Source organism: Brienomyrus brachyistius, chromosome 4 (genome assembly GCF_023856365.1).
Source record: "Brienomyrus brachyistius isolate T26 chromosome 4, BBRACH_0.4, whole genome shotgun sequence".
Classification (NCBI taxonomy): Eukaryota; Metazoa; Chordata; class Actinopteri; order Osteoglossiformes; family Mormyridae; genus Brienomyrus; species Brienomyrus brachyistius.
The window spans coordinates 3,181,819-3,194,345 of NC_064536.1; the positions used below are offsets into that span (position 1 = coordinate 3,181,819).

General features: G+C 50.1%; 1 protein-coding gene and 1 long non-coding RNA gene across 3 annotated transcripts in view; one reads left to right on the forward strand and one right to left on the reverse strand.

The window, feature by feature from the left end:
• Window positions 1-10,171, reverse strand: part of cables1 (Cdk5 and Abl enzyme substrate 1) — a 28,498-nt gene extending 18,327 nt beyond the window's left edge. For both annotated transcript variants that reach the window (XM_049011227.1, XM_049011226.1), the window contains exon 1: window positions 9,491-10,171. In XM_049011227.1, coding sequence (XP_048867184.1) covers window positions 9,491-10,026 — 536 coding nt within the window. In that variant the 5' untranslated portion in view covers window positions 10,027-10,171. The remainder of the gene's footprint in view (window positions 1-9,490) is intronic.
• Window positions 8,773-9,572, forward strand: LOC125740288 (uncharacterized). The gene is made up of 3 exons (XR_007397498.1): window positions 8,773-8,908; window positions 9,149-9,207; window positions 9,435-9,572. It is a non-coding gene; the product is annotated as an uncharacterized LOC125740288 (long non-coding RNA).
• Window positions 10,172-12,527: the final 2,356 nt, after the last annotated feature.

Sequence of the window (12,527 nt, forward strand, 5' to 3'; positions counted from 1 at the left end):
AGAGAGGGGGGTGGGGCTTTTACTGAAGGAACGTTCAAACTAATTAATCACCAGTGCCTCAAATGAGAAGGATTGATTTATTTAAAAAAAAAAAAAACAACACATGCCAAAGGGTTTCTCAAACGCTAGTGGTGGCAGCCATCTTTTAAAGGAATGTTCCATTCTCATAAAGGAATGTTCCACCCCACTGCCTGACGGGGGTGCTGCTGATGACTCTTCACTTTTTCCTCAGATCAACATGTTCTCCCAAACAGACTTGCCAGGCTAGTGGGGCACCGCCCTCTGACCTTTGACCTAACAGGCCTTACCCAATGAAAAGGGGAGGAGGGGCAGGACCTGGAGAGCCATGCCTGGGGGGTTGGGGAGGTTAAGAGCAGGCTCAGTTTAAAGTGAATAATTCTCACCGGCCAGCTGTGTGGGAGACATTTTTATTTAATGAACGTTATCATACATGTCTCCTAGATTGACCAAGAGTTGTTTCCCTGAGGCGAATAGAAGACACATCCTTCCAGCCTAATCTCTCTCTCTCTCTCTCACACACACACACACACACACACACACACACACACACACACACACACACACACACACACACACACACACACACACACACACACACACACACACACACAGGGCCCATAGCGCATCCCCGGCCAAGCATGCTGACACTCTAGGTCTGCCGGCAATTAAATCATTGTCACCAGGAATCCACAAGAAAAACCACAAATACTCATGACAGATGACAGGCCGCACAGGGAGGACAGCATGCGACATCAGCATCGTTTATTCAGCAAAACAGAAATACTGGTAAATGATGAGTCAAAGAGCCGTAGCTTATGATGGGGGAATGCATGCCTTAGGGTAAGAATAAAGCCCACCACGGGATGCACATGGTGGGTGGTATATACCCAGTGAATTTCCTTGCATCTGAACCTCCCCTCCATCCTTGGATGATGTGATAGTTTGGGGGGGGTGGGGGGTGCGCTGCTTTATTCAGAAGGAAGATGAGCGACGGACCAGCCTGCAACATCCGTCTGTCCTCCCTTATACCCCCCCAAACCAAAGGCCACCTCCCTTAAACCCCCCAAACCGAAGGTCACCTCCCTTCCAGCGTGCTGATGGTCCGTCCATCGGACCTCGAACTAAAAATGGATCGAAGCACCAAATACCCCCAAGCGAATTCCATAGGAGTCCACAGCGTTCGCTGAGTCAGCCACCCAGCTGCAGCCAGTCTCTCTCATGTGGTCCCGTTTGAAGCATTTTCAGCTTAAAATGTAGACGTCGAGGCTAAAGAAGCAGCACTGCAGCCCACGTATAGCGAGAGCGGAGGAGAACGTGCCAGGTGCCCTGACCCAGCCTGGAGCTGGTAACGTATCGGCCAATTGCCTCGGGGCAAATTCCTCCTTCAGAATTAGCTTCTTTAATATGTACGTCCTGAACTGAAAGTAGCTAATAAAAGTCTCCCCTCACTGCTGCGGACTGCAGATTCACTGCTCTAAGAAGCGTTAGAGCAAAGCGGGCCAAAGATTACACAGCACGTTCCCAGGGATCTTCAGCACCGCTTCATTCTGGACTTGCACGTATTCGTTGGATTTGGTACCGCAAGAAGAACGACAAGAGTATGTTGCCGCGGATACGCGATCGCGCGAGAGATCAACTGCATCCAAATATGACATATTTCACGGCTGGTTTACAGGACGCCTCAACAGAAGCTCAAGAGAGATGGACTGGACCCCCCCCCAGCTCACCCCCACTGCCCCGCTCTCTGTTTGCCAGATACAAGCTCGGCTCCAGTCCCAACAAATCGATGTAACGCGGTATCATGTCTGCTGTTTTCCATAGGGGGTGGGGGGCCAGGTCTCACCGAGCTGCTACGTTCCTGCAGCGCTGACACCAAGTATGCAAAAAATACCCCGTAAAAAAAACACACATACGGGCCTGCCAGCAGAGTCAGGAAATGCGATCACTCTCTCTTTTCAGATGTTATTGCGTATAACAGCAAAGCTTACAGGGGATATTTTTGTCGGATTTTTGTTTTTTGCTCATTCAGCTCAGGGAACCAAACACAGAAGATGAAACAGAACAGAGACACTCCCCCCATGGGAGAATTCGCTCTCTGCCTACCCCATATTACTCACCAGGAGACAGACAGGTGAGAGCAGGTCTGGGGGGGTTACAGCACAGGGTCAGCCAGCACCCTGGGAGGGGGGGGTTAAGAGCACATGGACATGTGACTATTTGACGGAGGCTGGGGCCCGAATATTCTGATCTCGGGCACAGAGGCTTAGCCCACTGACCCACTCACTGCCCTGGGTCCCCAGTGAAGAGAGATTTCACAGTGAAAATTTATTGGGATTGATGTCATATAACGGATGAGCTGGTGGCTCACCAGGCCTGAAACTGGGGGTCTGAATCCCACCTCTGCTATTTGCACGTGTGCATAGTCTGCATGTTCTTCCAGTGTCACATGACCCCTCCCCTCCGGTTTCCAGACACGTTAAGATAACGTCTCTGAATCACCTGTTGTGCATGAGAGTTGTGATGGACCGGCACCCCGTCCTGACTGGGATAAGAGTCCAGAAAGTAAAAGACCAGGGTTTTGTTTCAACAACCAGTTGAGTATAAACAGTCACAGTCACAGTGTACTCAACTGGTTGGTTGAAACTAAATTCTGGTCTGGATTTTTACTTTCTGGACCTGAAATGTCCACCTCTGCCTGGGATAGGCTCCAGCCCCAACCCCCCCCCCTCCCTCCCCCTCGAGTAAAATAAGCAGTTGGAGGATGGATGTACTGTATTCCGTATCATTTTTTATACAGTGACACAGCTAATTCACTGGTGCAATCCTGGTAAGTACGTTACCCTAAGGTACCACAGAGGAGCCCCCCCCCCCAGGCTACAAAGCCCTAGCTGCCTGTTATTCACACCCGAGCACCACGCCGTTGTGGCAACCACCACTGAGGAGAACCGGCCATTTCTGACATCCGCCATGCGAATGACATCATGCTGACCGAGCCTGCATGGTGTGACAAGTCCATTGGGGCTCAGTGTTGACACCTGGTTGGTGTAATTTCCTACCTACAACTGAAAAGGCACAGCGTAGCAGTGAGGTAGCATGACTTTCACTGTGACAATCGATATTGTCACCCTCCCCTGCAGCCACACCAAACCACTCAGCCATGTTCTTCACATCTTTCATTATGAGCAACAGCAGAACTAACACCCTTAACCTAGACCACGACCAGTCACTCCACACAAGAGGACCGCGAGAGACCACGGAAAACGAAAGACCCCATTACTGATGTTCCAGCTCCCGTGTGGAAAGTCAGGACTATAAATCCGGCTAAATCTACCATGGAACGGTCTACAGCCGTAAGATCGGCAACATCTCCGGAAGCGTCCTTCATTTTTGAGGAGACGTTCGATACAGAATCTAATCCTAAAGAAGAGCGCGTCGGACTGAATCGTCCGCACAGTCCAGGGGCGTAGGAGGGTCTCGAAGCCCCCCCTCAGTCACACCGGCGATGAATCGTGAGACGTGGACCACCGTCTCCGTGGAGATAAAGACCATCTGGGCAACAGTGAAGGCTCATTCGAGTGTGGGCAAGAGACACCCACCCCTGGAACTTTGCCACGCAAGCCACACAGACACAAGCATGCATGCACACACACACACGCACAATATGCACACACCAGCCCCAGCTGAGTCAACACGGAGGTAGTGCAGAAAGGCCTGCTGGTCATGAACACTCAGCATCACGTGGACCGCTCAGCTTGACAAGGATCACCCCCCGCAGTTCTAGAACCATCTTTCCTGCAGTGCCGGGCGCCTTCCTCTGAACTGTCCACCTGCAGAACCTGGCATGTGACTCCCGAGGTCCTCTGAGGTCCCGCACTCCCACTCCAAGCGGAACGGCGTCGAGCCAAGAGTGCTTTATGAACCAGTAACCCTACAGACTATGCGGGGTCTGGCCGAGAAAACCAGAGAAGGCGGTCTCACCGCGCCTGTGACAGATACTCCTGTCTTGCAGCAAACCGTACACCACTTGCTTACCAGCAGGGGGCGTAGCAGTTAAGGACACTGGTACAATATCCTCAAGCTGTAATCGGGTAAAGTTTCAAGGCTCAGGGCAGGGTAAAAGGATTGGCTAGGCAAGTAAATAAATAATATGCTGACAGCCATAATCTGAACACCTGCTGGCTGACCTGGGGGGGGGGGTAGTTTTCCTGCTTAGGGTCAGCACAATTTACACTTATTTATGTAGTAAATAAAAAAAAAAACTCATTTATAGATGATGCAGTTTCCTGCCAATAGGGGGCGGTAAAATTAAAAACTTATTTTTCACCAAGCTGAAGAGTAAGTCCAGCGGGTTGTCAGCTGACATTTCAGTGCGCTGGCAGATCTCTGCCAATCGCACCAGAGCGGGAGGTGGAAAGGCTTTAGTTTCAGTGCGATTCAAAGCCAGGGGAGGGGGGGGGGGTACGCTGACTGCTCAGAGCACAGAGAAGAGGCCCAATCCTCTTCAAGACTGACACAATGAACGGGAAACAGCTGATGCCCGTCGACGCATCCCTGAAAAGAAAGTGCCGGAAAGGGAAAATGACGAGCTTTTCAGGGACGGACGTCTGGAACATAAGGTACCGATTCATGCACGGGGGGGACAGAAAGATCCGGAGCAGGGTCGCCTTTCCATGTGCTTCAAGGGTTAAGGTCAGGAATGAGTGACGGCTGATAAGGAAATAATGAGTGGGCACATGAAACACTAAGGGCCCGGGTTCGAGGACAGGCCAAACGGTATCACACAAAAACCGATGATAACTAGGGACAAATCAGTGTCCCACAAATTAGCTCCTCCCACAAACGACTGAAGAGGCGCTGAGGGATTTATTCCCACTGGGAAGGAGTTATTTGGGAATGAGAGAAAGCCCTTATTGAGCAGAGCCCCCCCAACCATTCTGCCATTGAGATTGAGGCAGTTTATCCCGACAGGAGCGAAGCTGTTTGTCGGTAGTGTTTATGGGCCCCCCCGTCACCAACTTGTCTCCCTCCGACCTCCCTGGCTGGAGTCGGGGGTTGGAGACGGGGGGAGGGGGGGGGTCTGCTGGTGTTTCGCACCGGATGCCGGAAGATGTAGCAAGCGCAGACTCCGAGCTGCCTGCTTGGGCCGGCCAAAGATTGCGAAACGTCCTCTTGCTCCCCTCCCCAGTCACTCAAGGCAGAAGTGAGACGACATGCCGAATGTCCACATCCCGCGTTAAAACAGCCAAAGGGTTTCTGCAGCCTTGATGCGCTCGACAGCTCACGGCAAACCGAGTCTCACCAGCCCTCGTAACGCTGCTCATCCCGCCGGAGACAACAAAGGCGATTCTCCGCATCGCCTGGTTTTAAATCCGCCACCAAGATCCTTGTCGTTAACAGCAGAGCCCACGTTCACCGAGTCGATGTCACCGGAAGAGTGCAGACTGTGGCGAGATGATGTCAGCTGACCGTGCATGTTGGGATGTTCTGGAGCTGTAAACATCCCCAGATAGCAGACAGCTTATGCATGACCCGGGGCCGTCATGTGACCAAGTCACATGATCAGTGCACCTTGCTCTTGCTGCCAACCCCTAGTGACCCCCCCGCCCAGAGCCCAAAGCCTGACCCAGTCCTAGGTTATGACCCCCAGAATAACCTCATTTTGGCGTTTATCTGACCCCCATACTTATATTAAAACAACAACCTAATGATATCACCTCCGCCCCACCCAAATTGGTGGTGTTAACCTCATTTCCACTCCCGCCCCCAAATAACGTCCCAGTTCATCGCTCTCGTCGTTTCATCAGCTTCTGCACAGTCGCCCCCAGAGCCGCACTAACCAGCTCCGAACCACAACCTTCCGTTACAATAAAATTTTATGTCCTTCCGACATAAGCAGTTAAATAGTTACAGCATTTATAGGCCTTACTCATTAAAAACGATACACTGAATATGAAGCCATTAGGAAGCAGGCGTCAGCTTCAGGGATTCAGGATGTCACGAGTAGATGTTCCAGAACGTCACGCGAAGGTGATGCTCCTCGCAATCCAGAAGGCGACGGCGGGTGACGGCGCATGCCGCGAACGCCCCCACACGCGCAGGGAGTTCTTAAGAGGCAGGACGTTAACCTGACCCGTGTGGGAAAGTCCATATGTGCTGCAGGTGTGGTGTGGGGCACCAGCAGAGAGGGGGGGGGGGGGGACACACAACAGGGATCGAATCGCTAAAAAACAAGCTGAAATAATAAACAACAGTCACAGAGGCTACACACAACACCAGCCTGTCCCAGAGCCCGAGGGAGAGAGAGAAGGTTTGACCCAGCAGTACATTACTCAGGTTCACGTTGTAGGGCCTGGAGGCCAATCTCAGGCAAGCCTTATGGGGGGGGGGGGCAGATTTAAACTACAAAATATACCAGTGACCTGTACTATGAAGCGGGGTTACTGGCTTATCGGGGTAACTTGTCGGATTTAAGGTAGTCTGGGCAAAATGTAAGTGAAGAAATATGAACCATTTCAACTGTGGTACCTTAAATCTGACAAGTTACCCCGATAAGCCAGTAAACCCGCATCGCAGTACAGGCCACAGATCTCTGCTGACATCAGCATTACAGGAGAAACGGCGCATGTGATGCTATGCTGTGTTCAATTAATTTTACAATTAAGTTCACACCCATCAGGTGACTGCAGCCAAATAGCGAAACTTTTCATAAAACCCTTTTCTGGGTCTCCCAGGCACTAAGAATCAAGAAATCAGGAAAACAAGTATTACACAACGGTGTGTTTCTTTTAACTTGCGTGTGAGGAGCAGCCAATCATCTTAACGCAATATGACACCTGGGGGTGGAAAGGAGCCTAACGCGGCAGCGATATATTAGATTGCTGGTGCTCCTTTGCTTGCCCAAAACAGCACCAGGGGTAAAGAAGGAAAGCTGCAGATGGCTTAGCAAAGCACTCAGACCTGCACCGAGCTGACAGCTGCTTGTTTAACTGGCCTAACATTCCCAACAGGAACATAACACGATTTTGTCCAGCCTGCTACCAAAAGGCACTAAATAAGCAGGAGTTTGTGTAGGTCGGTTAAGAGTCATTTTGTCCTAATCGTTCGCTGAGCTGTGGACAGCGGCTCCGTGCAGGTTAATCTGAACGGACCGCAGAGCCCAATCTTCAACACGAAACACAATCTTGTTAACCAAGTAAGGGTTAAAGTTTTCCTAAGCAGAATCTCAGAAAGGACATGACAGACATCACACGCTTTTATTATCATAATCTTTTTTTGATTATTTCCCAGAGGAAGAGTGCAATCCTGACAAGTTTTGTTGACATTTGCCATTTCTCCACTCGGACAATAATCAGGATCCGATGCAGAACCTTAAATCCGGAACCACCGAGATGACAATCCGCCGCGGCTGGGAGGGACAGAGGCGTGCTGTGCAGATTCAGCAGCCGTGGAGTTGCTGCGTGTCAGGAACGCGGAGTCCAGGACGGTTCCCGCCTTTGTGACACTTGTGCGAGGAATGCCAAACTCCAGTGAGACGCCAGCCAGTACAGGCTCTTAACCAGCCACTGGTTTGTGCGGATTCCAGCCCCGCACGGGTACTTATCGCGCCTGCTACTGAAGCAGATCCTGATCAGCTTCAGACATCAGGGAAAGGTCACCCAAAGGTCACAGGGGAAGAGATGGGATTGGCTGCAGTGGGGGGTCCCCCTTTATTCCTCTTTAATCGCAGGCAGAGACAGGGTCGGGGGTTCAGTACAGCACTCGCCCACATGTCAGCTGCAGCTTGCGGGTGTCTGTAAACTCACAAAAAAACCCTCGAGCCCCATGGCCAGAGATCACTGTGCCTCTGAGCCGGTTCTGAAACACCTCCACCTGGCGCTATAGATAATGGGACCCGCGAGCCACTTCACCGGGCCTTTCGGAATGGAGGCGAACCCAAATCCTGGGACCCATCTGACTCGTCGTTTACTGAAAAACCATTAGTAGAGATCACCACCAAGCACTTCTATATCTATTCTCGCTTCACATTCTTAGAAATGTCTGGATACACTCTGCACCTCTCTGGTATGAACTGCAAGATCTACGCAGAAGGTGCGGCACCGAATCTGCCAAACGCCCCCCCCCCGTTGAGGCCACTTTACTCACACAGGTTCCCTGCGGGCATGATATCCTAGAAGGTGGCAGTTTGCCACGGGTATCTCTGTTGGCAGCAGGCCTGTCAGCAAGACCCCGAGTACCTTGGATTCATTACGCAGCCTTTACCCTTCCTTAAGATGTGGCTCCGCCCCCAGTATCTTTGCAGTCATGCAGTGCACACAGCTTGGGGGGGATTATACTTAACAGCCAAAACAGGGTTTTTGCTTCCAATATCAGAAGCACAGCAACGTTCCCCTTCCTTTTAAAGTTTCTTAGAAGCACCTGCACAGACTTTAACGGTCACCTCCTGTGCCATACCGTCACTCACAAACATGATGGCGGCGAGTGCCGATACCCCCAAAAAGGAACCACACAGCTTTCGCTGTGCAGACCTGGACGGGGTATTTTATTTTACTCAAAAGATGACAACAAACCAAAACTCCTAGATACATACTTCGGCAGTTTGAAAATGCACACATTGAGTGAGCTTTGCAGTAACGTGTAACAGATGACCTAAAGATTTATGCGCTTCAACTGGAAGCGTTTGAAGATAAATTATAAACACCTGCGATTGCCACTGTCTCGTGCCCTCGTGGGTTGACAAATTCCCCTCGTGTTTGGAGATCCATTAAAACACAGATCGGTTAAGGCAGCGCATTGAGAAACACGCAGACACACGTCAACGGTGTACCTCCACTCCATGAATCCTCCGGATCCCAGCGACCAAAATTACAGATAAGCGGTTATGAATACGGTAAAATTCCATCCTTTCATTGAAATATTAAGTATTTAGTTGCAAAGTATTGTGTCGGCTTTCGGGGCGGAAACAAAGAAGCGGGGTATTAAATTTATTCTACACAATACAGGTTTTTGTATGGAAAAGTTTCTCGCCACCATTATTATAATAAGCAACGCCAGCTTTATACCCAGCTGAAAAGGACCTGACGTTTTTTATCTAAACCAATTTAATACAAGAAAGGACGATGTTTTCCAGGTCCAGTTACTCTGCTACATTGGACACAGTCTGCAATGACGGGACACGCTGTTTAACAGGTGGGGACTGGTGACAGTGTGCGAAACGCACACATTATTCAGCCTGGTGCGATGCATAGTGACTGTGGACCATGTGAAGCTGACAGCTTAAACATCGTAAGGTTTAAGGCAGGTATCGATCGCCCGCTAATCCCTAGACTTGTAAGGGATAGGGCTGATCTAAATAATTGCCCACTGTGGCGTCCAAAGGTTTCTTCTGTAAATTCTCTTTCTCTTTGAACTTTAAGGGTGACAGCGGTGCAATCCTGAAGGATCCCCATGCACTCAGCCCGATGGAGTTTACCTGGATCTCTGCATGTCCAGAGCGGAGCTAGCGATCTGTCCGCCCTCCATGCAGCAGTAGCTCTGGGCGGCTTGCCTGGAGAAGGTAGCAGGCGCAAATCCCTGAGTGAAAGTCTGGAGCCTCCCTCTAGTCGCTGCCGACACGGCCGGGTACGGAGCACCGAAGACGGACTGTACGCGACCAAACGCGATGCCCTCCGGGGTGACGCAAGGCGGCGGACTGCCGACGGGGTTCACCCCGAAACCAGCCCGGGCGCCGAGCATGAGAGCCTGGTTGGCACCGATGAATGCCTGGGCCGGAGCGCCAGCCGGATGCATCGCTAGGCTCTGTCTAGTCCTGGCCTCGACTGAACTTCCCTCGTCCCCCAGGTTCTCGCCGTCGTCCTGCACTGGCCGCCCGTCCAGCGAGATGTTGCTGAGGAAGGAGAGAGCCGCCTGTCTCCTGCGGGGATCGATGCGCTTCCGTGCATGCTCGCCGCCGGAGTGCTTCAGTTGCAGAGCGGCCGTGGCCGAGCCGCTGCTGGTAGCGGCCGCCATGGTCCGCACTGTGCCAAGTAGTAGGAGGGAAAAATAAGGGGCGGGGGAAACAACCTGGGATTGCTTTTCAACGGGAGCCTATGTACAGCCGCAAGCGCCCTTGCGGATCCCGACGTTGCGCCGAGCGCTCCTCCGGGCTCAGGCGCGCGCCCTTAGGAAAAGGGGACGGGGCGGTCACGTGGGCGCGGTAATAAAACATTACGGCGAGTGAAGGCATGTTTCCAGCCAATGGGAGACGCGGACACGCTTGACGGACGCCTCGTTCCCTCCTCAGGTCCCGCCCCTCTCCGCCACATGGCATCGCAAGATTACATAATACGAAATGGTCAGCGGGGGGAGGTATTAAGGCAACCTACAGCCTGCGATGACGGCTTAACTCAACAGATATAAAGAAGTCTGATGAGATAGTTTGACGTTCGGGAGGGTGGGGCGACACATGTGCTACATTACCCTTTACGTTGTGGACGCGCCGATTAAGTTACTAATAAGACAATACACACATGCACCCTTTCTCCTTGTATCAGGCTCCCATTTCTCAAATCACACAGTTTCTTTTTTTCTCGAATGCCTGCTGTATTTAGGAAATGTGCTGTACAATGTGCTATTTAACTAGCCTTGATTACCTCGATCCTCCTGCCACTTCCATGCTGATGCCAATAAACGTTAATAATAACGGAGCCTAATCGAAATCAAAATATAATCATCGGGATTACTTACAGATTTACTTTAGTAACATCGTTTTATCATTCCTCAGTCCCAATTCTTGTTTCGAGCGCCGACACACGGATTGCTGCGTGTGCGCGGCGGTGCACCGGCTACGACACGCGTACTACAGTGCACGGACGCTAATGTGCTTGCCGAGAGGTTCGGATCCGCACCGCAAGTGCGCGCCTCGCCTTTTATTCTGAATTAAACTGCGTTACTTTGACCTTGAGAATTAGAAAGAAATCAGTTCTTCTCCCATTATTATCAATCTAAATTAATACACTGTCAAAATATAAGAGCTTGTTAAAACTCAAATGTGAGGTTTTACTGGGACAGAGCGGATCACTACTGGCTCATGTGCCCCAGTAAAATGAGTCTAGCAACGTCCATGCCTTGTATTATTTGCACCGCTCGCTGTTAGGTGAGGGTGGAGTCGGTCTTTTTTTCTCCCCACACCAAAACAAGCTAATCGGGTTAGTGGGTTAGTTTATCATGCGCCATTATACAAGTAAACGCGAAGATCATTTTATTTGCAATCTGCTAAATCAAAAGGGTTCGATTAAAAGCGAAAGGGGGTCGAGTAAAGAGGTTGTTTTGAATAGAAACTGTCATGATACATTTTAAGACATAAAATGTAATTCTGAAAAACGGGTTCGCTTGCGTGTGCTAGGCAGGCACCTGATATAAATGACGTCTTATTGTAAATCCTATAGTGGTTATTAGAATCACTATGCAACTTACAGATTCTGTGAGGATATTTTATTGAGGTGCTTCTCTATGATTCACCGACAGATACCAGCCCAGCCTTACTTATTTCTCTCCGTCTTTGTTTTATTAGGGCACGCGATCCATACCTTCACCAGTACATACAGACACCAATGCGCCGACAACATCCCGAAGTTTAATGCAAACAAATGCTAAGTGAACGTCATGCAGCGCCCGCACCATTCCATGGAGTTATTACTAATATATACTATAGGTCTATATAACATATATAATGTAATGTAATATAATAGGCTACATTTATATAGTGCCTTTCACAATCAAAGGTCGCGTTACGGAAGGAGAAAGAAAATCACTAATCAGTAAAGGAGAAAGACAGCAGATGAATGTTAATGGAGGGAAATGTCTTCAGATTTGAAGGAAGACTTAAATATTTATATCGAGTCAATGGTAATCACCACAGCCTAGATCAGGGGTATTCAGTTATTTTCCCCGTGATTGAAATTCCATCAAAGTCAAGGTCCACGGCCCCCAACACAATATTCCAGGGGTTGAGGGGGTCCCGCTCGCCAGATTTCGCCGAGCAGAGGATGGTCCGTCGGCTTCGGGTGGGCGGATCGATCACGCGGCCCGTATTGAATTGTGTCCGCAAAAACTGCACTCCTGCCCTAGATAATACTGCTGCATGACGGATCCGACTGTCTTAAGAACGCTTTCTCCACAGATACACATTAAGTACGGTGGTGCAGAGCTGGGTGGGCCATTTATAGCAATTCTCCTGCTTAAGCCTTTTCTTATGTGGTGCTTAAAAGGGGGGTCCAGTTACTTTAAATTAATCTGCGTTGGTAGCATATAAGTTTTCGGCACTTGTCGAATTCATAGTGCTCCCTAACAAATAGTGCTGTAACTTAGCCTCCTGCCAAGCCTATAACCAAAGTAAATGGTCCAGTCAGCACTGAAAACTACACATAGGATTCAGTATGTGGTAGGTAATACTAACATTACAGCTAATATTGTTAACTGTTATAGTTTTTCGCGCCCAAAGGTGAGGCATTCAAAATATTTTAATGGCC